This window comes from Pteronotus mesoamericanus, unplaced genomic scaffold, assembly GCF_021234165.1.
Source record: "Pteronotus mesoamericanus isolate MK-2021 breed Mesoamerican mustached bat unplaced genomic scaffold, CSHL_Meso_final scaffold_21, whole genome shotgun sequence".
Classification (NCBI taxonomy): domain Eukaryota; kingdom Metazoa; phylum Chordata; class Mammalia; order Chiroptera; family Mormoopidae; genus Pteronotus; species Pteronotus mesoamericanus.
The window spans coordinates 5844738-5871490 of record NW_026555310.1 but is presented as its reverse complement, the minus strand read 5'-3'; the positions used below and the strand labels follow the sequence as shown (position 1 = coordinate 5871490).

Below are 26753 nucleotides of genomic sequence, written 5' to 3'. Positions count from 1 at the left end.
AACTCTTATCAGAGTTCCTAGCACATAATAGGACATCCTTTCCTTATATTCTCTCTATTCTGTAGTCATTCTTTTTTTTTTTTCTTTTTCCTTTTATTCCTCACCTGAGGACATTTTTTCATTGCTTTTATTTTTTAGACAGTCAAAAAGAAAGAGAGAGAGACATCAATAAGAGAAAGTTGATTAGTTGCCTCCTGTAGGTGCCCAGACTGGGGGTCATACAGACCCCAACCGGGGCTAAAACCTGCAACTTAAGTATGTGCCCAGACTGGGAATAAAACCCACAACCCTTTGGTTACAGATAGTGCTCCAACCAACTGAGCCACGCCAGCCAGGGCCTCTCCCATCAATCTTGATGCTTATATCACTGAGTTGATTTGAGCATACAAAGAAGCAGTTCAATGAATGTTACCCCAGGCAGGATTTTTGTATTCAAGGAAACCAGCTCTGGATGAAGGGGTGTCTGTCTAATCATGGTAATATGGACATTTCATTAAGAGATCGATAACTGAATGGCTCAGCAGATTGAGCACCGGCCTGAGAACCAAGGGGTCACTGGTTCAATTCCTGGTCAGAGTACATGCCTGCGTTGCGGGTTAGGTCCCAGGGAGGGGGCGCATGAGAGGCAACCGCACATGGATGTTTCTCTCCCTCTCTTTGAACCGAAGAGATTGATAACTGAAAGTAGTATATAGATAACTCTACTAATCAAATTTTCTTTTTTTTCTTCAATATAGCTAGAGTTTAGAACAGTATCTGACAGATCATAAATCGCAATAAACACTTCTTGAAGGAAGGTCGTGACACATTGTTACACGAAAAATATAACAATACCTTAAAAAAAACGTAGATTTTTCATTTCCATTAAACTCACAGATAACACCTCAGGAAAAGAACTAAAATTTATATAAGCTTTTAAGCACAAGTTGGGCATTTTTATTACTGTTGTCATAAATTCTAAGTCAATAAACACTGGCTTTCCTTTCTACCTACAGAAAAATTCCTTTTCTTTCTCTCCTGGCATTTTCCTCAGAATTCTTTACACAACCCAAGACCTAGGCAGCCATGTTTTATTCTCTGCCACTCCCTCAGAGAAAACATGCCAATTACTTCCAAGGCTTTCCATTTGGCCTTCTACCTGTCAAGATAAAACCATGTCAGTTTCTTCCAGGAAGGGCCATCCTAATCGGTTACTAAGGAAACTGAACCCCTGCCGCGACCCTGTGCTGTCCTCCTTCTGGCCTAGATCTGTTCTCTGCTTTCACGTAGAAGGAGCTGAGTGCTATGTTTCTGTGGCACCTTTCCTTCTTCACAGGTGTCAATCAGCTATGTTTCACTGTCTGCCTCCGTTATCTTGAAGGGGCCTAACCTGGTTTTATGTTAATATGTGATATTAATCTATCAAACAACAGAACAAATTTTCCGGGGGTGAGAGGGATGATTACAGGAAAACAGAGCAAGAAAAAAGAAAATACAGTTGCTCATGGACGTAAAGAGACGTAACCCTGCGTAGTGGGAATAAGACAGTTGCACCAAAGGGGCCAGTGAGAGGATCTTCAGGAAAGTAGAAAATCTGGAATAGACAACTGCCTCAAGTGGACTGAGTGGGAACACAGAGCAAGAATAAAAGAACAGAAAATGTCCCTATCGGGAAAATTGCTTGGGAAATCGTCACGACTTAGGCTGTATTTGAGTTTTAACAATGTTCCTATGATGGTTTTTCTTTGCATTAAAGTCAAAAGTGAAATCTTGTGTTGTATGTGACAGTGTCCTGGAGAGAGGATCAGGATAGAGTGAACACGGAGCACATCAGATTCCCCAAACAAGAACCCAGCGCCCTTCTCCAGGTGCATGACTCACCCCCCAGAGGAGTTTGTTTACGTGCCATGTGACTGGCATTGAGAGCACAGTCCCAAGATAGGTAGCGAACTGTCCAGGAGGCGCCGCAGGTATGGGTCCCAAGCCCTGCACAAAGCATGGGACTGCCCTTATGATATTTTCTCAAGGGTTTTGAGAAAGCTCCAAGCCCTTCCCCTCACTCCCACTACCACCTGACCCCCATCTACAGTCCCCTGCCAACTCCTAAAGCTATAAATGCCAATTTAAAGTGTCATCTTTTTAATCATTGGTCGAATGTACATGGTACTGTGGTATAGAGGAAAGAAGCAGACCTATCTATGTTTTGATCCCAGTTTTGCCACATACTACTAGCTTAGGCAAATTACATAACCTCTTTGAGTCTCAGACCCCCCCATCTGTACTATGAAAGGAATAAAATAATAATAATAGCCCTGGCTGGTGTGGCTCAGTGGATCGAGTGCCAGCCTGCGAACCAAAGGGCCAGTGGTTCAATTCCCAGTCAGGGCACAAGCCTGGATTGTGGGCCAGGTCTCCTGTAGGGGGCACTCAAGAAGCAACCACACAATGATGTTTCTCTCTCTCCCTCCCTTCCCCTCTCTCTAAAAATAGATAAATAAAATCTTTTTAATAATAATATTCACAACAGGATTGTTGTGAAAATTAAAAAAGATATACAGTAAATCCCTTTGTGTGCATTGATTGGTCTATAACATATTTTAATAAATATCAGCTTCTCCTGTCACCCTACCTGTCCTCAAAGTCAGGACACACTCTCTCCCTGTGGTCACAACATCACCAAGGGCCAGCCCTTCCTTGGAGTGCAGCCCTGACCGCTTGTGACCATATGCGCATCTGCCCCTTCCTGTGACCTGGCATTAGAGCACACAGACAGCACTGGGGCAATGAGACACCATCAGAAAGTGAAAATAGAGGAGACATTTTGGAGGGAAGAGTCAGAGAAGGGATGTGAAAAGGAGGGAAGAGACAGGAAGAAAGGGGAACACGGTACTAGGGAATGGAAAGAGAAGGAGAAGCGGGGGCAGGGGGAATGGAAGGGAAGAGAAAACAGTAACAAATGGGAGAGACAAGAAAGGAAAGCAGTTGGAGAAGAAAAGAAAAAGAAGACTTGGGAAACCTTTCTCAGACTTCTCCACTTAGACCACATGTTTATTTTCCTAATAAAAAGGAAACAGGTCAGGTTTATAATGGATTGAGTTAAAAATTTTAAGTTATTAATAGGACTTTCTGCTCAATATTGCATTGTAAGTCCATTCTTTAAGATACCCTACATAGAGCAAGCACATAAATAATTGAAAACATGCAAAAAGAGAAAATTAAAAAGGCATATAGTGGTTCAAAAGTAAGATAAGCATCCCCATGGGCCACTAATGTAAGAAAACTATTAGTAAAGTCTATCACTAGGGCTGAAGCTAAGGGCCTGCAGAATTCCAGGTAAAGGCAGCTCTAAGTTCAGCTCCTGCAGGTTCACAGAGATGAAAAGTCCACCTGCAACAGGAACTAAAGCCAGAGTCACTCCAGAAATGAGGGGCTGGGATCAGAACCTCTTTTTCATTAAAGAGAAATGAAAAAAAAAACCCTACTATCTGCCAATGTCTAAGGCAAAAGCTTATACAGAGCATGTCTAGGGAAGCAAGGTAGCACATAGCTACATAACCAGGAAATGTGTGTGCACATGCATACGTGCAAGCATGCTCTCCCACTCAAAATGAGTCTGATAGCCAACATTCCAAACACTTGAAAACACCCTAAGTCTACAAAAGGTAGCCAGAAATCAACAGGTGGAAGGTAAATTTACACTAGATAAAATTGAAATATTAAAACTCTGGAAATACTTTAAAATAAGTGTTTAAGATTCTTAAAAAGACAGCGAATGAATAATTTACATATAACACAAGAGAGAAATCATGAAGCATTTGGCAGAATTACAAGTCCATATGGATATGTAAAAGAACACATTTGAAAATCAGAAATGAAAAATATAGTCATTGAAATGTTTAAAGTCTCAACAGTGAAATAAACTTAGAATTGACACAGGTAAAGAATTAGTGAATTGCAAGATAATATTGAATACTTCACCCAGAATACCAAAAATCCTATCAGAAAGAATATATACACCTCTATGTTCATAGCAGCATTGTTTACAATAGTCAAGATCTGGAAACAGCCCAAGTGCCCATCAGTAGATGAGTGGATAAAAAAGATGTGGTACACACCGGTCAGAATGGCCATCATAAACAGATCAACAAACAACAGGTGCTGGTGAGGCTGTGGAGAAGCGGGAACCCTAGTACGCTGTTGGTGGGAATGCAGACTGGTGTAGCCACTGCGGAAAGTAGTGTGGAATTTCCTCAAAAAGCTGAAAATGGAACTGCCTTTTGATCCAGTGATTCCCCTGCTGGGACTATACCCTAAGAACACCAAAACACCAATACAAAAGAACCTATGCACCCCAATGTTCATCACAGCACAATTTATAATAGCCAAGTGTTGGACGCAACCTAAATGCCCATCAGTAGATGATTGGATCAAAAAGTTATGGTACATATACACAATGGAATACTATGCAGCAGAAATAAAAAAAGAACTACTAAACTTCACGACAGCATGGATGGAACTGGAAAGCATTATGCTAAGCGAAATAAGCCAGGAAGCGAAAGACAAATACCATATGATCTCACCTATAAGCGGAACCTAACCAACAATACAAAGATGCAAGGAAAATAAGACCAGCAACACTGAAAGGAAAAGAAATCAACAGAGACAAGAGGGAAGAGGTGGGGGGGCGGGGGAAAGGAAGGGAAGGGGAAAGTCAAGGAACATATGGCAAGGACTCATGGACAAAACCAAAGGGGAAGAGCTGAGGGAGGGGCGGAGGGAGGGGGCAAGGGAAAGTGATGGGGGGAGGCAGAGACAAATGTATTTGAAAAAATAAATTAAAATAAAATTTAAAAAAATAAAATAAAATAAAATAATTTATAAATTTTTTTAAAAAGTGGTACATTTATACAATGGACTATTCCACAGCTGTAAGAAAAAAGAAAAGAAGGAACTCTTATATTTTGCAACAGCATGGATGGACCTGGAGATTATTATGTTAAACAAAATAAGCCAATCAGAGAAAGACAAATACCATGTGATCTCACTTGTACGTGGAATCTAATGAATAAAATAAACAAAATAGAACCAGAGGCATGGATACATGGAACAGAATGACACAGATCTCAGAGGGGAAGGAGTAGGGGAGCCTGGATAAAAGAAGGTGAAGAACATATATGCATAGTCCATGGACACAGACAGTAGTGTGGAGAAGGCCAGGGCAGGGGCTGGGTGGAGGTGGGCAAAGTGTGGAGAAATAGGGGGCATCTGTAATAGTGTCAACAATTTTTAAAAAGCAAATACAACACAGAGAGGCAACAAGATAAAATATCAAAGAGCTGAACAAAAACCTGGAGTTTCAGTGGAGAAGCTCTAATATTTACTGATAGGAGTTCCAGAAAAACAGAATGAAGAAACTGAAGGAGAATACTAACTTAACAGATAATGAGAATTTTTCAAAATTTAAAAGAGATGTAACAAAAATAAATTTTAATTTTTTAAAAAGAGATATAAGTTCTCATTAAAATATATTCAAAATACCAAATAAGAGAAATCAAATATAAATCTACACTTGGACACACTAAAATGAAAGTAGAGAATATACAGTTATGTTCAGTGCATTATTTTCAGAGTAACAAAAACCGGAAACAATCTAAATGTTCATCAACAGAAGAATGAATACAAAATAGGTGGCAATAAAACAAATCACTGTAAAATAGTTAATGTGAATGAAAGCAAGTACCAACATGAACAAACCTCAGAAACAACAGCCCCCTGAGTGCCCTCCATGGTCCCAGATCCGTATCTTGCTTCAACAGTGTTTGCATGGAACAAACCCAGAAATATCCCTTCTTCCTACCACCTATTGCCCTCTAACTTCTTTTCCAGTCACCACCTTCAGAATCATCCCAGCCATCTTCAGCCTCCAAGAGCAGCCAACACAATTTTTTGAGTTTAACTACTTATTCACCAACAACCATGAGCTCCCAAATTCATCAGAATTATTCCACCGAGGTGGAGGCCACCATCAACCACCTGGTCAACCACATTTGTAGGCCCCCTTTACCTACCTCTCCCCAGCCTTCTATTTCAACCACAAATATGCAGCTCTGGAGGGTGTGGGTCACTTCTGAGAGCTGGCCGAGGAGAAGCAAGAGGGTGTAGAAGGACTCTTGAAGATGCAAAGCCAGCTCAGCAGGCCGCACCCTCGTCCAGGATGTGCAGAAGCCTTCCCAAGATATGCGAGATAGAACTCAGGACACAATGGAAGCTGCCATGGCCATGGAGAAGAATCTGACCCAGCCCCTCTTGGAACTGCAAGTCCTGAGCTCTGCCCGCACAGTCCTTCATCTCTGTGACTTCCTGGATGAGGAAGTGAAACTCATCAAGATGGGTGACCATCTGACTAACCTCTGCACACTTGCCAGCCCCCAGGCTGGGTTAGGTGAGTGTCTCTTTGAAAGAATCACCCTCAAACATGATTAGGAGCCTCTGGAGCCCAGAGGCCTTTGAGGGGCCCTCTTGCATCTGCTGGTGTCTGGCTTCAGCCTGAGCCTCCCCCTGAAACCACTGGGCATCCTTTTTACCACCCTGGGACCCAACAGAATCAATAAAGCACTTTGCAGGGGGGAAAAAAAAAACCAACACAATGAATACCTTGAATGAAAAATGCAAGGTGCAGAATAATATACATACTACTAGGTCATTTGTTTGAAACTTAAAACCACACATAACAATACATATATTGTTTGTTGGGTACATACATATATAATGAAGACCTGCATAGAAATAATGTATACAAAATCAGAATCCTTATTACCTCTGTAAAAATAGACCCAAGTAGAGGCTATTTATTGCAGCAAACCCAGGTATATCCAGATCTCGATGTAATCAGTCTCACTCCTTGCACTTTGAGACCATCACAAGCCCCACCTTCTTTTAAAGTCCTCTATTTCCTTGAAGTTTCTGTGTTTTGGCCATATGCCTACCATTTCCTTTTGGTAACTCTCCTTCATTCCTCAAGGATACTGGCACTTGCTTCACAGACTTTCTCTCCATCCCGAGATCTGCTGCTACTCCAAGTGATTCAAACATTCCCATTAGTGTCCCATCCAAAATCCAGCCTCCTCAACCTGATAGGCATGTACTCCGCTCCTTTTCAGTCATCCATTCCCATAGTTCCATCCTGGATCTTGCTATCATCCAGGATTGCCTCATGAAATGTCTGAAACCATAAACTCAGGCATCCACTTTCTCACCAACATCTTATTCCTTCATTTGCTCAGTTGCTCCCAATACTGCTGCTTTGATTCCCTTGATAGTCACTTCCCCTATACCTCTGTGCATTAGCCTCTGTTGTCTTCACTTCCCTTCTCATCCAGTTAGGATTCCATAGTCCAAAATCTCAACCACTTTTGCCAATATCTTCTATTACCTTGCCTTCTTATCTTTCAGTCACACTTTCCTGGAAAAAAATAAATAATCCCAAATGCATGTTTTCATAGATTCCTTTAGACCAAATTCAACTTCCTAAGTGTGACTTGGCCTCTACATGCTGCTACAAATATATTTCTTGCCACTCACAATCTTGTATCTATGCTTCAGCCATAACGATTATCTTTTATTTCCTTGAATGCACCAATCTCTCAGAGCTTTTCATGTGCTTTTTGCTCTACCTGTAACAATTTCTTATCAACTTTGCCTAGTACTTCCATGAAAAGTAGTCAATAAAGATTTGTTAATAATTTATTCAATGAAATAATAAGTAGATGGATAGCTAGACTAATTAGTTACTCCATGTAAATATTGTAAATGAGCTAGGTCTAGTATTCATTCCTTCACATCTCCAGGTCAGCATCATATGATGCCCTTTACCATGAACTTCAAGAAGACCCACAGAGGCTCCCTTCTAGCACTGCCACTATTATTCTTGCACACTTTCTTAGAAAGTATTGATCTAATAATAATTCTTCCTTCTCAATGTCTTTCCATTTAACCTAAGCAAAGACCTTGCGCTCTGATAATCATAATCATCATCATCATCATCATCATCAACTTTTTCTAAGCACTTTTTAATAAATCAACTCATTTGTGTCCCACAACAGACTGTGAAGTAGATTTTATTGACACAGTCATATAGTTGAAGAAAATAAGATTCACAAAGGTGAATTTGAGACCATTAAGGCCAATAAAGAGCAAATCCAAGACTCAAAAACTTCAATCTTTTTTATTTCAAAGGTTGTTCTCTTTTACTGATTAGTATTGCTAATCTGGGTCAAAAATAAAATAAAGGAGGAAGAGAAAAGGGACAAGAGATGAACACAGACATTATTTTTTATGACTGAATAATGAAAGTAGAAGAAATCAGATTTGTAAAGAACAAAGGAAGAGAGAAGGTGTGGAGGAAACAAAGAGCCAGAGGAAGATCCTGAGTAAGGATGGATCTGAGATAAGAAATCCAGACAAAGACTTCTGGTCAAGAGGGCAGCATAGGCACATCGCTCACCTCTTCCCACAACCTCAACAAAATCACAACTAAAGTATAGAATAACCATCACTCGGAACCATCAAAAATCAAGTTGAGCTCTGGCTGGTGTGGCTCAGTGAATTGAGTGTTGGCCTGCAGGCTGCAGAGTCACTGGTTCAATTCCCAGTCAGGGCACATGCTTGGGTTGCGGGCCAGGTCCCCAGTTGGAGGTATGTGAGAGGCAACTGATCAGAGTAATTCTCATACATCATGTTTCTCTCCCTCTCTTTCTCCTCCATTCTCATCTCTCTGAAAATAAGTAAATAAAATCTTTAAAAAAAAAAAGAAAAAATTGAGCTTAATGAAAATCTGACAACTACAGAATTAAAGAAACCACATCCATCCAGAAAAGGTAGAAGGGGCATGGACTTGGAACAGGCTGGTGCCTCACCCATGCGCAGTGGATAAAAATTCAAGAGGGATATCTCAGGAGCGAGGAGTCCCAGCCCCACACCAGGCCCCAGAGCCCAGGGTTCCAGTGCCAGGAAGATAAGGGAATGGAGTCAGTAGAAGAAATTGCTGAAGCCCCAAGCAGTTCCTCTTAAAGAACCCACACATGGACTCACATACTCAAACTCACTCCCTCTGAGCTCCAGCATGAAGGTAGTAGCATGAAAGGGACCGGAGGTAAACAGGGAGAAACTGAAATGTCTGACACAAGGCAAGCAGAGGCCTTTATCCCTTTTCTAAACCCTCCTCCTGCAGATCCAGCAATCAGGTGATATATCTGAGACTCCATCAACCTGGCTAACACTATGGGACCCACCTTGGAGATCCAGAGAGGCTCTACCCAACCCAACTTGTCGGCCCACCCAAGCTGCTTTTCCATATGAATGGCTGGTCTTGACTCCTAAATCCTATCAAACAAGCAGCAGCAGGCTTCAGTGAGGCTTAGAGGCAGCCAGATTAGAGTCACAGCTTGGCTCCACCTGGGAACCTCCAAACTCAACACAAGTATCAGCCATCTCAGATTGTTTTACAGCCCAAGCAGTGTTCCCTGGGCAAAACACAGTAGGGGCTGACTTTGTCCTGCACCACCCTGGAAACCACAGAACCTACACACCCAATGGACAGCTACAGACCACGTAGGAACACAATGACCCTGCTTCTGCACAGCTGATCCTCCACGGAAGGCAGAGATTGCTGGTAAGTGGTCACAACCAATCCTTGCAGCTGACTGGCCTGGGTAAATCCTTACCATTGATCTGCTAACAGCAACCAAGGCTCAACTACAAGAGGAGAGTGTACTCAGGTCACACAAATGGTGCAAGTTGCGTACCCGCCTTGGGTGATAGGGGAGAGGCTGTGCCACTGGAATCTACAGTACACCTACTACATTAGGCCACACTACCAAGACATGGAGTCAAAGCAACTCTACCTAATACATAAAAACAAGCACAGGGGGTGCCGCCAAAATGAGGAAACATGGCCCAAATGAAAGAACAAACCAAAATTACATCTCCTTGTACAAACACATCAAAATTATAATGAAGGTATAGAACAACCATCATTCCAAGCCATCAGAAATTGAGCTGAGTGGAAGTCCTACAACTACAGAATTAAAGAAGAAACCTAATCAAGACTGGAAGGAGGGGTGAAGACATGGAATTGGCTGGTTCCACACCCACATGTGGCACATAAAAATCAAGAGGGCTATCTGAGGAGCAAGAAGTCTCAGCCCCAACCAGGACCCTGAACCCAGGGCTCTAGTGCCAGGAAAACATGTCTCCATCACTTCTGGCTGTAAAAACCAGTGGGGATTAAGGCTGTGGAAGACAGAAACTGCTGAAGTCTTAGGCAGTTCCTCTTATAGGGCCCATACATAATTTACTTGGACTCACTCCTTTTAAGCTCCAGCACAGGAGCAGCAGATTGAAAGGCATCAGAGACATATGGGGAGAAACTGAATTGTCCAGCCTCAGGGAGATAGCTGGGGAGCAACTTTCTCCCAAACAGAAGTGCTAGCAAAGGCCATTGTTCCTTTTCTGAGCCTTCCTCCCACAGAGTCACAGAGCTGGCAGGCAGATGCCATATCTGAGACTCCATCAACCTGGCTCACACTCTTTGCCCCTCCCTGGTGATTCCCTGAGGCCTGACCCCACCCAAATTTCAGGCCCACTAAAGCTGTTTCCAGTGGCTTTTCCATAAAAATGGCTTGTCTTGGCTCATGCTTCAGATTTCCCTAAATTCTCTCAAACAAGCAGCATCTGGCTTTGGTGAGCCCTATACCTCTTCATATAAGTTTCCCCAGGTGTGGCACTAGCAGCAGCTGGCCTTGGTTCACAGCTTGGCCTCACCTGGGCACCTCCAAGCCCAGCACAAGTAGCAGCCAACTGCAGATCACTTTGTAGTCTCTGCTGTATGACCCTGGACAGAACACAGTCAGTGGTTGAACTTGGATGTGCCAAGAGAATCAAAGCTCAACTACAAGGGGAGGGTATACATGGTCCACATAGTGGGCACAACTTGAGTACCCATCTTGGGTGATAGAGAAGGCTGTGCCTCTGGACTCTACACAACACCTACTACATTAGGCCACTCTACAAAGCCAGGGAGTCAGAGCAGCTCTACCTAATAAATAGAAACAAACACAGGGAGTTTACCAAAATGAGGAGACAAATAAATGTGACCCAAATGAAAGAAAAGATCAAAACTCCAGGAAAAAAAACTAAACAAAATGAGACAATCAATCTACTGGATGCAGAGTTCAAAACACTGGTTATAAAGATGCTCAAGGAACTTAATAACATAAAGGACCTCAATAACATTTTTTAAAAATCCCAGTCAGAAATGAAGGATACACTAATTGAAGTAAAGAACAGTTTACAGGGATTCAAGAGAAGAGTAGATGAAGCCAAGAACCAAATCAGCAATTTGAAATACAAGGAAACAAAAAAAAAAAAAAAAAACCACCCAATCAGAACAGCAAGAAGAAAAAAAGAGTCCAAAAAATGAGGTTAGTGTAAGGAGTCTCTGGGACAACTGCAAGTATTACGACATTTGCATCATTGGGGTGCCAGGAGGAGAAAAGAGAGAGCAAGATATTTGGAAACTTATTTGAAAAGATAATGACAGAAAACTTCCTTAACTTGGTGAAGGAAATAGACATACAAATCCAGGAAGTGCAGAGAATTCCAAACAAGATGAACCCAAGGAGGCCCACACCAAGACACATCACAATTAAAATGCTAAAGGTTAAAGACAAAGAGAGACTCTTAAAAGCAGCAAGAAAAAAGCGGTTAGTTACCTACAAGGGAGCTCCCATAACACTGTCAGCTAATTTCTCAAAAGAAACTTTGAGGTTAAGAGAGATTGGCAAAAAATATTCAACGTAATGAAAAGCAAAGACCTACAACCAAAATTACTCTACACAGCAAAGCTGTCATTTAGAATCAAAGGACAGATAAAAAGCTTCCTAGACAAGAAAAAACTAAAGGAGTTTATCATCACCAAACCAGTATTATACAATAAATGGTAATAAATATATATCTATCAACAATTGATTCTAAAAATCAAAATAAACAAACAGGACAGAAACAAAATCATAGACACAGAGAATGTTTTGATGGTTGCTAGATGAGAGGAGAGTCAGGGCAATGGGCAAAAAGATGAGGGATTAAAAAGTACAAATTGGTAGTTATGGAATAGTCATGAGTACATAAAGCACAGCAATATGGAATAGAGTAGCCAAAGAGCATACGAGAGTATATGCATGATCCATAGACATGGACAACAGTGTGAGAATTGCCTGAGGTGGTGAAGGCTAGGCAGAGGAGGAAAGACGTGGGGAGGACTGGGACAACTGTAATAGCATAAACAAGAAAATATAATTAAAAAATAAAGCTGTAGTACAGCCAAAAATGAACCATTCAGAGCTGACTAGAAGTGAGCTATAAAGCCATGAAAAGGCATGAAGAAAGCTTAAATGCATATTACCAAGAGAAAGAAGCCAGTGTGATAAGGCTACATACTGTACGACTCCAACTCTATGGCATTCTGGAAAAAAACAAAAGTATGGAGATATGAAAAAGACCAGTGGTTTCCAGGGGTTTGTGGTAGGGGTGGATGAATAAGTGGAGCACAGAGGATTTTTAGGGCAGTTAAAATACTCTGTATTATATTTTGATAACATTACGCATTTGTCCAAACACATAGAATATAAAACACCAACAGTGAGCCCTAAGATAAACTATGGACTCTGGGTGATTATGATATCTCATTATTGGTTCATCAATTGTAATAAATGTACCACTCTGTTGGAGAAGTTGATAGTGGGGGAGTTGTGCATGTTGGGGAGTGGGACAGGAGGTATATGGGAAATCTCTGTAATTTCTGCTCAATTTTGCTGTAAGTCCAAATTCAAAGTCTATAAAATAAAGTCTATTTGAAAATAATAATAATACGTAATTTAAAAAATTTTCTTGGCTATAAATAGTTAGATATTAGACCCCTAAATACAGAACATAGTGGCCATAAGTACAGGGGTACAGATGTGTCATATTGGCACATCAAGCATCATGAGCAGCATTGCCATGAATGATAGGATTTTTTAAAAGATAAAGATCCTTGTTAAAGTTCCAAACAAAACCAAAAACAATCTCCCCTTGATCTACACAATAGCTGTATTCCTAGAAAATTCAATGCATGTTAATTCCATGAAAAAAAAAAATGCTTGTGTTTGTATGTAAAATGGAGTTAGTTTTAATTAATTCTTAACAGACTTTATACCTACATCAATGGTTACCCAAAACATTTAATCTGCATTGGTGGTTCAGTGGTAGAATTCTCGCCTGCCAAAACATTTAAAACCCAGGCAGGACAGAAAAATTCTTTAGAGGTCAGTATTGTCCTGTTCTTTGACAGATAGCTAGACCCCACTCCCAAAGTACTAGTAGGTACCTCTAATCATTGCGACAATCAAAAATACCTCTACACATTCCCAAACTGCCTCTTAACTTCAGTGGGCCTCCATCCTTGCCTCACATCACAGATTCATGACCCATGAGTTGCTCACCTGATTCCCTACTCCAGTGAACCTTTATCGCATCTCCTGATCCCTTCGCCATATCCCTCCCTTTATTCCCATTCCGTAAAAATACAATTACAATATTTAAACCTAACAACAGGAACTGAAGCCACTGAGGCTTTATGAACCAAGAACAAGAAAAAGATTTTCAACCAGCCAGAGTATTCCAGGAGGAAGTGGGAGAAAGGGAGGAAGGGGAGGGGACAGGAAGGGAAAGGAGTGGAACAACTTCAGTGAGAGAAGGAGTTGAAAGGAGGGACAAGGCCTCTCTCGATCTCATCAGAACACCCAGAGCTCCTGAAGTGACTAGGCCTCAAGGACAGAGGTCACTCTCCCCAAGGATATGTCCAAAGGAAGGGCAATGGGATTTTCAGGACACATGCAGAATATACCATCCAATAGCAGCATAATACACTTCTTCTCAAGCACACTTAAATATTCTCCAGGACAGATCATATGTGAGGCCACAAAACAAGCCATAACAAATTTTAAAAGACTGCTATATCAAGCATCTACTGACTACAAGGTATAAAACAAGTAATCAATACCAAGAAGAAAGTGAAAAATTCACAAATAGGTAGAGATTCAACAACATGCTCATGAAGAATGGGTCAAGACAGAAATCAAAAGAGAAATTGAAAATATCTTGAGACAAATAAAACTGGAAATAAAACATACCAAAACTTATAGAATACAGCAAAAGCAGGTTCTTGAGGAAAATTTTTATGATAAACACCTACATTAAGAAAAAAAAATCAATAAACAATCTAACTTTACATCTCAAAGGATTAGAAACAGAAGGACAAGCTGAGCCCAAATTTAGTGAAAGGAAGAAATAAAAAAAATAGAGCAGAAATAAATAAAAGACTAAAAAGACAATAGAAGAGACCAACTAAAGTAGGAACTGGGGGTTTTTAAAGATAAAATTGACAAATCTTTAGCTAAACTTACAAAGAAAAAAGAGAGAAGACTAAAATAAAATTATAAATGAAAGAGGCGATATTAGACCAATACCGCAAAAATAAAGGGTGATGAGGGACTAACATGAATAATTGTACAGAGCAAATTAGGTAATCTAGAAGAAACAGATAAATTTATAGAAACATATAACTGCCAAACCTGAGTGGTGGAGAACATAGAAAATCTGAACATACCAATAACAAGTAAAGCAATTGCATCATTAACCACAAACCTCCCAAGAAAGAAAAGCCCAGGACAAGATATATTCAAGGGAAATTCTACCCATCATTCAAAGAAGAGTAAGTGCCAATTATCAAACTCTTCCTAAACTGAGGAAAACTCTTCCTAAAGGAGGAGGGAATCCTCCCAAACTCTTTTTATAAGGCCAACATTACCCTAGTAGCAGAGCCAGATAAGAATACTACAAGAAAACAAAACTACAGGCCAATATGCCTAATAAATATAGATGTAAAAATGCTAAACAAAGTAAGTACAAGCAAAACAAATTAAACAGTACATTAAAAAGATCATACACCATGATCAAGTGGAAATTATCCCTGGGATAAAAGGATGGTTCAAGCAACTAAAAGCCATCTACCTATATACACAAATTGTTTAATTTCTCTTTTTGGCCATTTATCTCTACCCTCCCAGAGTCATTTCAGATCTTCCTAAAATCTCTTCTGCATTGGATGAATTTATCTCACTCTCTCCCCAAAAGCTCAAAATTATCAGGAATCATAGAGATCTTGATGTATTTTTCATTTATCTCCTGGCCCTATATTTAAGAATATTGATAACCTAGACTGGAAATAAGCAAGGGATGAAGAAACCTTTGTCAAACAAGAAATGGGGGATGAAATAAATACTTCAGGTGGGAGCATGGTGGTAATCTTTAGGAACATGGAGAAGGATGTTGGAGGTTACTCTGCTAGACTCAGCCTTCCTTGATTCAAATTCCAACTCCACCATTTATTTGCTGACTGACCTACAGAAAGTTAACCCCTTAGGGTTTCAGTTCCTCATCCACAAATGTATTCAATATATATATAAATACACATCAGTTCCTCCTTATTGTGTTGGTATGTGTGTTAAATGGTTTAAAAATGGGGAATGTGCTTATTATTAATAGCTCACCTGACTCACAGCTGGTACTTAATAACTATAATTATGTGGAATAGAAATTTGTACCTTAGAGCCTGAGACCAGTGGAGAGGGGATATGAAGAGGCAGACTCTGGCTCAATTTATGAAATGTTTTAATAACTAACACCATACCTAATATGTAGTTCATGCCCAATAAATACTGAATGAATGGTTAAGAAAAATAATGAAGAAACATTTCAGAGAATGGAATGATGGGCCTCAGGATGTCATACATTTTCTGTCACTGTACCCTCTCAACAGATGTGTGAAAGTTCATTTTATGTCAGTTTGACTGGGCCACCAGGTGCCCAGATATTCGGTTAAACATTATTTCTGGTTGTGTCTGTAAGAGTGTTTCAGGATGAGATCAATATTTGATTTAGTAGACTTAGTAAAGCATTTTGCCCTCCCCAATGTGGGTGGGCCCCAGCCAATCCGCTGAAGGCCTGAATAGAATAAAAGGCTGAGATATTGGTCCTTCTTTGCCTTCAAACTCAGTCTCAGACTGGAATTTATACCATCAGCTCTCCTTGTTCTCACACTCAGACTTGTACTAGAACTTAAATAGTTGGCTTTCCTGGATCTGGACTTCTCCACCTCCATAGTCTCATGATCAAATTACTGATAATAAATAAATACACACACAAATATGTATCTGTGGAGTCAACTGGGAGAATCAAGATGGCAAAGGAGTGAATGGAAGTCACACTGATCTCCTCCCAGGACCAACCTGGAATTACAACTAAATTGTGGAGAAATCACCTGGAACAAACAACTGAACAAGAGCGAGAGAGGAGCCTTGTAACCTCGGAGACAGAAGAATCAGCTTTAGCACAATCTAACTGGTAAGGAGTGCGTAGAGACCCGAGAAGGCGGGCTGGGCACCCATGGGTGGCAGCACCAGAAGGATATTGAAATGGCCAGTGGGATCCCCCTGAGAAGAGCAGAGTCTAAGCCAAAAGCGGGGATCTCTAGCCCACAGCACCAGAGCCCAAAAAGTACACAGAAAACATCCAGCTGCGAAAAGAAGCAGGGTTGCTCTCTACAAGAGACAGAGCCTTCTATAGGGCCAACGCAAAATTTTTATTTGCAGCCACTTACCCTGGTCTCTGGCAAAGGCAGGGAAAAAGTGGGCTAGAAACACCTGAGGAGAGACTGGGGAGGGAGGCTTTGGGGAGAGAACTGAGAGAGTAGCTGACCAGATCTCGGTGCTGACTCATCCCCCATGTGGCAGCAGCCATTTTGCTCAGGAAGAGGCCACTCACCCTGAGCTGCACCAGCATCAAAGAACCCAACAGCCCCGCCCCCAGGTGGTATTCCACCCCACCTTGTGCTGTCTAAGCCACCTGTTGAGTGCAGAGGGGCAGCCACAGAGAGTAGATCCCTGGCTAAAGGGGGCACAGAGAGATCAGGCGACACTTGAGGAGAGACTGGGGACGGAGGCTTTGGGGAGAGAATAGAGTGAGTAGCCAGTGGGATCCCAGTGTGCACTTCTCGCCCTTAGGGCAGCGTGAAAGGACGCAATAACCCCACCCCCATGAGGGACTCCGCCCCGCCCTGAGCTGTCTAAGGTGCCCTGCTGAGTGCAGAGTGAATAGATTAACAGCTGAAGGAGACAGCCAGAAACAGTAGATTACCAGAAGTTTCGATCAGACTGCCTAAGGTCAGACAGGGTCAACATCTGACATCATCAGAAGCAGATCCAGAAAGTAAAAACAGTGGTCTCCAACCATAGAAGTTCACACCACAAAGTCAGGAAATCAAGACAGATTAACTTAAGAAGCAGAAGCAAAAGACAACAGTCTCACAAATAATGGGAAGACAAGGAAATACACCCTACTCAAAGGGAAAGGAGGAATCCCCACAAAGACAACTAAATGAAATAGAGACAAGTAAACTATCAGATATTGAGTTTAAAACAACGGTTCTAAGGAAGCTCAATGAGCTCAGTGAGCTCAGAGAGAATTACCAAAAACTACAGGGAAACTACGAGGAACTTACTGCAAACTATATCAGCATGAAAAAGGACATAGAAACGATCAAGAAGAGACAAGAGGAAATGAAGAATACAACTTCTGAGTTGAAGAACACAGTAGAAGGAATCAAAAGCAGGCTAGATGAAGCTGTGGACCGAATCAGCAAGCTGGAGGACAAGGTAGAAAAAAGCTCTGAGAAAGAGCAAGAAAATGAAAAAAAGACTCAAAAAGAATGAAGAGGCATTGAGGGAAATGCAGGACAACCTGAAACCTAATAATGTCCATATAATAGGGATACCAGAAGAAGAGGATGAGGAAGGGACAGAGAACCTGCTTGAAAAAGTAATGATGGAAAAATTCCCTAATTGATGGAGAGAAAAAGTCACACAAGTCCAGGAAGCACAGAGGGTCCCATTCAAGAGGAACCCAAAGAGGCCCACTCTAAGACACATCATCATTAAAATGGCAAATATCAAAGACAAACAGAATCCTAAAGCAAGCAAGAGAGAAAAAGGTAATAACATATAAGGGAGCCCCGATACGGCTAGCATCTGACTTCTCAACAGAAACTCTACAAGCCAGAAGGGAATGGCAAGAAATATTCCAAGTCATGAAAAGCAAAGGAGTGCAATCAAGACTGCTCTACCCAGCAAGGCTCTCGATTAAAATGGAAGGTGAAATAAGGAGTTTCCCAGACAAAAGAAGGCTAAAAGAATACACCTCCACCAAACGAGCACTGCAAAATATGCTAAAGGGACTGCTTTAAGATAAAGAAAAAGTTTCTCTGAATACCCAGTTCCTTTCAGAGTTGCCAATACTTGATATTACCAATAATTTTAATACTCATTAATCTGATTGTGACAATGATGTTATTTTAATTGTTCCTTTACTATTTGTTGAAACTAAACCTGTTTTAGTATATTTTTTGCCTATTTCTCTTTTTTTTGTTTGTTTTAAATAAAAGCTTTAAATGACTTTTGGGTATTCTTTATCCATTTATTGATTAAAGGTTTGTAGAATTATTTCCCTAAAAAAAAAACAAAAAAAACCTATTACCCATGTTTTAGATGTGTTGCAAATACTTTTCTATTCCTTGTCCTTTAACTTTTTTTATATGTATATTGCTATATGGTTAAATGTTTAATATAGTCATATTGTCAATATTTACTTTATAGCTTCTGGGGTTGAATATTTTACCTCAGGTCATGAAAAATATTAGTTCCATTTTCTTCTAAAACTCCTTAGATTCTACATACTGACTTTTAACTCACCTGAATATTTCTTGTATAATGTGTGAATAGGGCTCTATATTTGGTTTATTTCAAGTAATAATGGTCCATGCACCTTATTTGTTGAATAAGCCTTATTTTACCCATTGATTTGAAATATCAACTTAATCATACATATATTAACCAAATATATACATTTGTCTCTAGAATATTCATTATATTTCATTGATCTACTTGATTATTTCTGTGCTGGTGTCATGTTGGTTTAATTGCTGAGACTTCATCATGGTTTTAAATTTTTTTAAATATTTTATAGTTAACTTTGACATTTAAAAAAATAAATAAAATCAATCTACATTTAAGAAAGAAAAAGAGAGAGATGGAACTCCTACCTTTTGTGACAACATGGATGGAACTGGAGAATATTAAGCTAAGTGAAATAAGCCAGTTGATGAAAGAAAATTACCATATGATCTCACCTATAAGTGGAATCTAGTCAACAAAATAAACTAACGAACAAAATAAACCACAGGTACAGAAACATGGAGCAGATTGAAAGTGACCAGAGGGGAGGGGAAAGAGGACAATGGTGGAAAGAAGGGGAAGGGACTAGACAAAGAACATGTATGTATGACCCATGGACAACATAGTGGGAGTTGACTGTGGGAACAAGGGGTGAGTGTGGGATGAGTGGAGGGCGTAAAGGAGGAAAAATAGAGAAGACTGTAATAGAATAAACACGATTTATAAATAAAATAAATAAATAAACTAAAAAATATGTATTTGTAATAATATATACACATATATCAGTGATCACAGATATTAAAAAGAATTCAAGTATAGCAGGGGGTTAGATCTAATGACTCCTCTCAGGTGCAGAAATATTATGAACTTAATCTCTAGTGGTCTTCTGTTCAACCAATGGTTTACTGATTTCAGATGCCAAGAAGCTCAATCTCTCCAAACTCATTTATGGCCATCATGGGTCTCCCATTAGATCAAGTGGGAAAATACCTTTAGCCAAGCACAGATAATGAGCCTAAGTTAAGCAGAGCATACAAAGACAACCTGTTTGGGGGACATTGCAGCAAAGAACAAGCCTTGAAAATCACACTCCTTTCTCCTACCAACTCTTTTCTCTTGCCATTCCTCCCCCCTTTTCATGCATTTGCCCAAATCTAGGACTGCTCCCCCCAAGACATTATTCCTGGTACCATTCTTGGTTACATCCTCTTCCCTGAAATTCACACTGGCAGTTTGGAGAATTAGCCTTGGGCAGCCAAGTCCTTCTTCCTGGCACAGATGCCAGCTCAACTGCACACGCAGAGACACCTTTGTGCCCAAAGGGTATAAGAGACAACAGCATCCTGGACATACCAGTCTTTCGGTTCCACTAGCTGCAAAAATGAGGTCAATTCTGGTCATCTTCCTCCTCAGCTGCTTCTTTGCAGCTTATAATGCCAAAATCTTCTCCAAGTGTGAACTGGCCCGCAAGTTGAAGGCCCATGGAATGGATGGCTTCCATGGCTACAGCCTGGCAAACTGTGAGTATGAATTGCTCATCTGTCCTTTTTATCCCTGCCCAAAGAGGCCCATTTCCCCAACCCAGAAAACTCTCCCCAACTCAGCTTCCTCCCACTCCCCTGCCTGTTCTTCTTATCTCTTTCTCCTCTGCCTTGTAATTCCTACCTGGTTTTCCTTCTCTTTCATTCCACCTATTATCTTACCTATAACAGAATAAGAAATAGATTTTCTTCTGCTTCTCCCCCAAATCAGCTTCCCACCAATATTTGGAATATTTCCTTAAACATACCCAAAGACTAACTGGCATACTTCTAGTTTTGCTACCATCACATTTGCTTTCATCTGCGTTCTTTCTTGTCAATGTCTCAGGAGCACAATAGGTGCTGCCTCCTATCCTCTCCCCTGCTCTTTTGTCTGCCAAAAATTAACCCACCACTGCTAAGTTTGTCTAAGATTGTTCTACTAGTGTCACAAGGGAGTTAGATGGGAATTGTGAGAACAGGTGATGAGGCAGTGACAAAGGTGCAAGAACTGAGAGTCACCCATCACATTGCTGGCACAAATGAAACTATTTCAACTTATCTTGAATATCTTCATTTTTCTCCATGCCAAACCTTCTCTTTTTTATTATCCCCAAGAATACTTTTTCTGAAATTCCTTCCTGGGATTCTCCTCCACTACCACTCCACTCTCTTGCATATACCTTAGGGTATAGAGCAAAAGTGCATATACATGGCAAGAATTGGATATTTGGCTGGAAGATGAGACTGGAAAGGTTAGACTAGGGAACAGACTGTGACTGATTGATGATTGGGCATTCCTAATGCACTTATTTAACATGGGCAAATTATTGTTTAAGCCAACTTCTGGCCAAGATGGAAGCCTAGGTAGGTACACTTTGCCTCCTCGCACAACCAAAAGGACAACAAAAAATTTGAAAACAAAAACAACCAGAACTGCCAGAAATTAGAACTGTATGGAAGTCTGACAACCAAGGAGTTAAAAGAAGAAACATTCATCCAGACTGGTAGGAGGGGTAGCAGACAGGCAGCCAGGGCAGAGAGGATATGTGGCAAGGCAGTGGCTGGAAGACTAGGCGGTCCCACATTTGCATGTGGATAAACAGGGAGGAACAACTAGGGAGCAAGGCAGACCACGCAACCCAGGGTTATAGCATGGGAAAAGAAAGCCTAAAAACCTCTGGCTGTAAAAACCTGTGGAGGATGAAGAGGCGGTAGAAACTCCCAGCTCCACAGGCGAGTTCGTTGTAGAGACCCACAGGGTCCTAGAATGTACACAATCCCACCCACCTAAGAATCAGCACCAGAAGGGCCCAATTTGCTTGTGGGTAGCAGGGGAAGTGACTGAAAGCTGGCAGAGAGCCCAGCAATGGCATAGTTCCTCTCTGACCCCTCCCCTACATACAGCACCACAATGCAGCAAAGTGGGTTGCCCCGCCCTGGTGAATACTTAAGGTTCGACGCCTCACAACTTAACAACTGTGCCAAGACAAAGAAATATGGCCCAAATGAAAGAAGAGATCAAAACTCCAGAAAAAGAACTAAACGACAAAGAGATAGCCAACCTATCAGACACAGAGTTCAAAACGCTGGTAATCAGGATGCTCACAGAAATGGTTGAGTATGGTCACAAAATGGAGGAAAAAGTGAAGACCATGCAAAGTGAAATAAAGACAAGTATACAGGGAACCAACAGTGAAGGGAAGGAAACCAGGACTCAAACCGATGATTTGGAGCAGAAGGAAGAAATAAACATTCAACCAGAACAGAATGAAGAAACAATTCAAAAAAATGAGGAGAGACTTAGGAACCTCCAGGACAACTTTAAACTTGCCAACATCCAAATCATAGGGGTACCAGAAGGAGGAGAGGAAGAGCAAGAAATTGAAAACTTATTTTCAATTTCTTCCCCAATCTGGTCAAGGAAATAGACTTCCAGGAAGTCCAGGAAGCTCAGAGAGTCCCAAAGAAGTTGGATACAAGGAAACACACACCAGGGCACATCATACATTACCCAAGATTAAAGATAAGGAGAGAATCTTAAAAGCAGCAAGAGAAAAAGAGACAGTTACCTACAAAGGAGTTCCCATAAGACTATAAGCTGATTTCTCAAAAGAAACCTTTCAGGCAAGAAGGGGCTGGAAAAATGTATTCAAGATCATGAAAGGCAAGGACTTACATCCAAGATTACTCTATGCAGCAAAGCTATCATTTAGAATGAAGCGGCAAATAAAGTACAGAGTGCGTCCCAGAGAAAGTAAAGTTAAAGGAGTTCATCATCACTGAGCCTTTATTATATGAAACGTTAAAGGGACTTATCTAAAAAAAAAGAAGATCAAAAACTATGAACAGTAAAATGACAACAAACTCACAACTATCAACAACTGAACCTAAAAAAAAAGAGAGAAAAAAAGCAAACAACTAGAACAGGAACAGAATCACAGATATGGAGATCACACGGAAGGTTATCAGTGGGGAGGGGGCGGGGGGGGGAGAACGGGGGAAAAGATACAGGAACAAGAAACATAAATGGTAGCAACAACACGGACAGGGAGAGATTAAGATTAGTAAAGGAAATGGAGAAACCAAAGAACTCATATGTATGACCCACAGACATAAGGGGGCTGGGGGAATGCTGGTAGGATGGGGGTATAGGGCAGTGGAGAATAAAGGGGAGAAAAAAATGGGACAACTGTAGTAGCATAATCAATAAAATATACTTAAAATAATTATTGCTTAAGCATGAGAATACATCTGGATTATAAATGACCTCTAACATTAAGGATCTTATGGTCTTTGCATTTCAGTCTTAATGGGCTTTCATTTCTGGTAGTTCTGGTACAGCACAAGTTGAATCCCATTATGGAGCATGCTCCTTTTTTATACACACTTTTTGCTCTCTCTGACACAGGGGTCTGCATGGCTGAGCATGAGAGTAACTTCAACACCCTGGCCTTTAATGGAAATAATGACAATGGCAGTAGTGATTATGGGCTCTTCCAGCTGAACAACAAGTGGTGGTGCAAAGACAAAAAGTATCCCTCAGCAAATGCCTGCAAGAAAATGTGCAACAGTAAGGACGCTATCCCCTCTGGGAGGTGGGTGGAGTAGGGGCTGGTAAAATGGGTGCCAAACTGAATGCACTACTCCCTACGCTGGCCCATTGGCCTGTGCTGGGGGGAATGACCATACAGAAGAAAAGGGCCCTATGCAGACCTCACACTAAAACAGGACCCCACAGAGATCTTCCTGCCAAAAAGGAGGGAGAGAGAGACACTGACCCTTGCCTTGACTAAGCCTCCTGTCATGGGCCCCCATCTCTCAAGATATATTATCCTGTTTCTGACATGGGCACCAATGCATCACCATTCCACAAACCCACACACAGCACTCAGGACACGCTACCCAGTTGCCTGAAACAAAGGCTCTCCCTAGTCCTTCAAGTCCTGGATGCCATCTGGAGGGAAGAGGGCTCAAAGACAGATTCTTAGCAAAGGCACCAAAATCCAGCAAAATGAAAGGCAAACCCATTGAGGGGCTCCAGAGATAAAGGGCTTCTGAATCTCCAAGCTGCTTGCTTCCTCTGCGAACTCCAGTGGAAACAATGACTGATTATTAAAACAGGAAAAGGGATTTTTCCCTCCCGACTTACCACTTTTCCTTTCAGAATTTCTGGATGATATCATCGATGATGACATTGCCTGTGTCAAGAGGGTTGTGCAAGATCCTAAAGGGATGTCTGCTTGGTAAGGGGAAGACAAAGGGCAGAGACCAGCCACTCTGCCAGGGATGGGCCCAGACTATATCTGGGTTGCTGGTGTTATAAGCAGCATCTTTGCTGTTGGATTTTCCCAGGACTTTGTAAGGAGACTGTTCTCCTGATGTAAAATGAGGCAGAATAATATTGTGATGTTTTCACCACCAGCATGACTGCAGCTCCCACCCACGTGTCTTGGGTGGGCAAGCCTTCCCTCTCTGGGACTCTCCCACAGCATAAATGGACTCCAGCCCACGGGCCCTGCATTCCCTCTCAACTGAGCCCTTACAGACTTCTGACTCTGCCTCTGATCTGTTTTATTTCCTTATCCTTAGGGTGGCCTGGGTAAATCACTGTAAAAACAAGGATTTGTCCAAATACCTGGCCAGCTGTGACCTGTGAGATTGTCCTTGAACATGGATCCTGAAGAAGGTAGCCCAGAAGGCAGGGCAATGCTTTAAGGTCCTTGGAAGTTCTGAATGTTCCCCCATCTCTGCTTCCAAAATAAAAATTACTCAAATTCAGCTGTCTCGAATAGCATGTTTAAGGGCTAGATTATGATAGAGACTTGCTGCATGATATAGACAGCTGGAAGTCCTGTTCTCCCCAAACGTACCACTGAAGTTTCCCTTATCTCCCCTGAAAAGTTACTTTAAGGAAAATCCTTGCCTGAGAACTTCTCAGGGTTACCCAGTCTAAGCTAGAACTGACAGCTAAATATAGCATTCCAGATGCCAGCTCTTATGAAATTCACTTAATAGAGTTGGCTAATATTATTCTCCTTCACCATAAAGGAAAGTTCAAGATAAAACAGAAGAAAATTGCGGGAGAGATTTGGTTTAGACATGGGCAAGAATTGGCAGAATATCATGATGATTGTGTTGGCTAAGATAAATGACGAAGCTACTTAACAGAGCCCCCAAAATATGGTGCTCCCACAAATTAGTCCAAGATGGGTAGTAAGGCTCTCTTGCTCCACACATTCAGACACCCAGATTCCTTTCATCTTGCATCTCAAAGTATGGTCCATGGGGCTAGCAGCATCAGCATGACTTGGGAGCAGGTTACTTTCCTCCTTGTAGGATTTAGGGCAGTTTGTTTCCTACTCATTCAAGAATTAGCAAAATCCAGTCTCCTGCCGTATAGGACACCTTACTTAGCAACTAGAAACCTCTCCCTGGACTCCATATATAGTTCGCCCATCTCAGAACCACCATCAAATCCTTCTCACACTGTTGTTTTTCTCTGATCACAGCTGAGAAAGGTTCTCCACTTTGAAGGGTTTGAGATTATACTGGGCCCACTGGAGTAATTCAAGGTACTTTCCCCATTCCAAGCCCTTAACCATAATCAGGTCTATACAGTCCCATTTGCCAAGTAAGGTAACATTCACAGGACCCAGGGATTAGGATATGCACATCTTGGGAGAACTATCCCCTTTACCACAGGTGCAGCTTGGGACTACACTGCTCAACTGTAGCTGGGCATGTGCAGGAACGCTGGCCTGAGAGGGGTATGATTACCAAAGGCTCAGGACTCCTCAGGAATGAGTTAGGATCACACCACCAAGCAAGCTCCCAAGACCTACCAACATGATAACCAAGGATGAAGGGAATTCAGAAGGTTTAGTGAAGGGAGGTGACTGCAAGTTGTGGCCCCAAGATTAACTGCAGCAATGAACGTTGTAATTCATCCCCCTAAGCTATTTTCCTTCTAAGAGGCCCCTCAAGAATTGTGAATGTGCATGGAAATTAACCTGTCTGGCACAAGATAAAATGTAGTGGGCACTGGAATGTGCCACCCAAATCTCAAGGGTGTGTACTGCACCCTTAGAGGGGAGGAGCAGTTGACAGCCTCCAGCTCCTTTTTATCTACAAGGTTTTCACTTCCCTTAGGCTGCTATGGTGACTGAAAAGGAGCACTAGGCCATTTCTGTTAAGAGGGACACTTCTCATAGGGATTCCAGTAAGCAGACTTTCTCAGATACAATGCAGTCTGAGGCTTTCTACCAAATGTTTTTCTTGTGCCTAAAAGAAGCCAAGACCTTGGAGAAGTGGCAGTTGTATGTAGCCTTCTCAAAACCACTGCTGCTGGGTTTGCAAGAGTAACCATCAAAGTTTCTGGGGTGCTGCCCTAGCCAGGTGGCTTAGTTGGTTGAAGCAACATCCCATACACCAAAAGGTTTGGTCCCCAGTTTGGCCACATACCAGAGGCAACAGATCAATGTTCCTCTCACAAAAATATTTTTCTCCCTTCCTCTCTAAAAATTAATAAACATATCCTCAGGGGAGCATTAAAAATTTTTTGTTTCTGGGGTGCTAACTCCCTGGCCTCCACATCCCTTCCCCTATCCCAGAAAAGTGCTCATAGGCCTGCTGACTTACAGAACAATCATCTTGAATGATGGGTGGGTGCTACTGGTTTGTTGGTCACTTAGAGCTGCACAAATGTTTCTCTTATGTATAAAGTATAAAAAGTACTAGACAAGGAAGCATTAGAAACCAAATTGAAAATTGCCAAGACCTACGCAAGACCTCAGGAATTCATCCGATAGGCCTTTTAAGAGTTACTTTCAACCATTCCATGAATAAACATTCAAACTTAAGCTAAAGT

The 26753-nt window shown here is 41.4% G+C and overlaps 1 protein-coding gene across 1 annotated transcript; it reads left to right on the top strand.

Moving 5' to 3' along the window:
• The first annotated feature begins 6240 nt into the window (after positions 1-6240).
• LOC129085110 (lysozyme C, milk isozyme-like) lies at positions 6241-24542 on the top strand. The gene is made up of 5 exons (XM_054591515.1): positions 6241-6421; positions 20291-20383; positions 23295-23456; positions 24051-24129; positions 24476-24542. Exons 1-5 carry the CDS (start codon positions 6241-6243, stop codon positions 24540-24542), a joined length of 582 nt encoding a protein of 193 aa, XP_054447490.1.
• The last annotated feature ends 2211 nt before the right edge of the window (positions 24543-26753 follow it).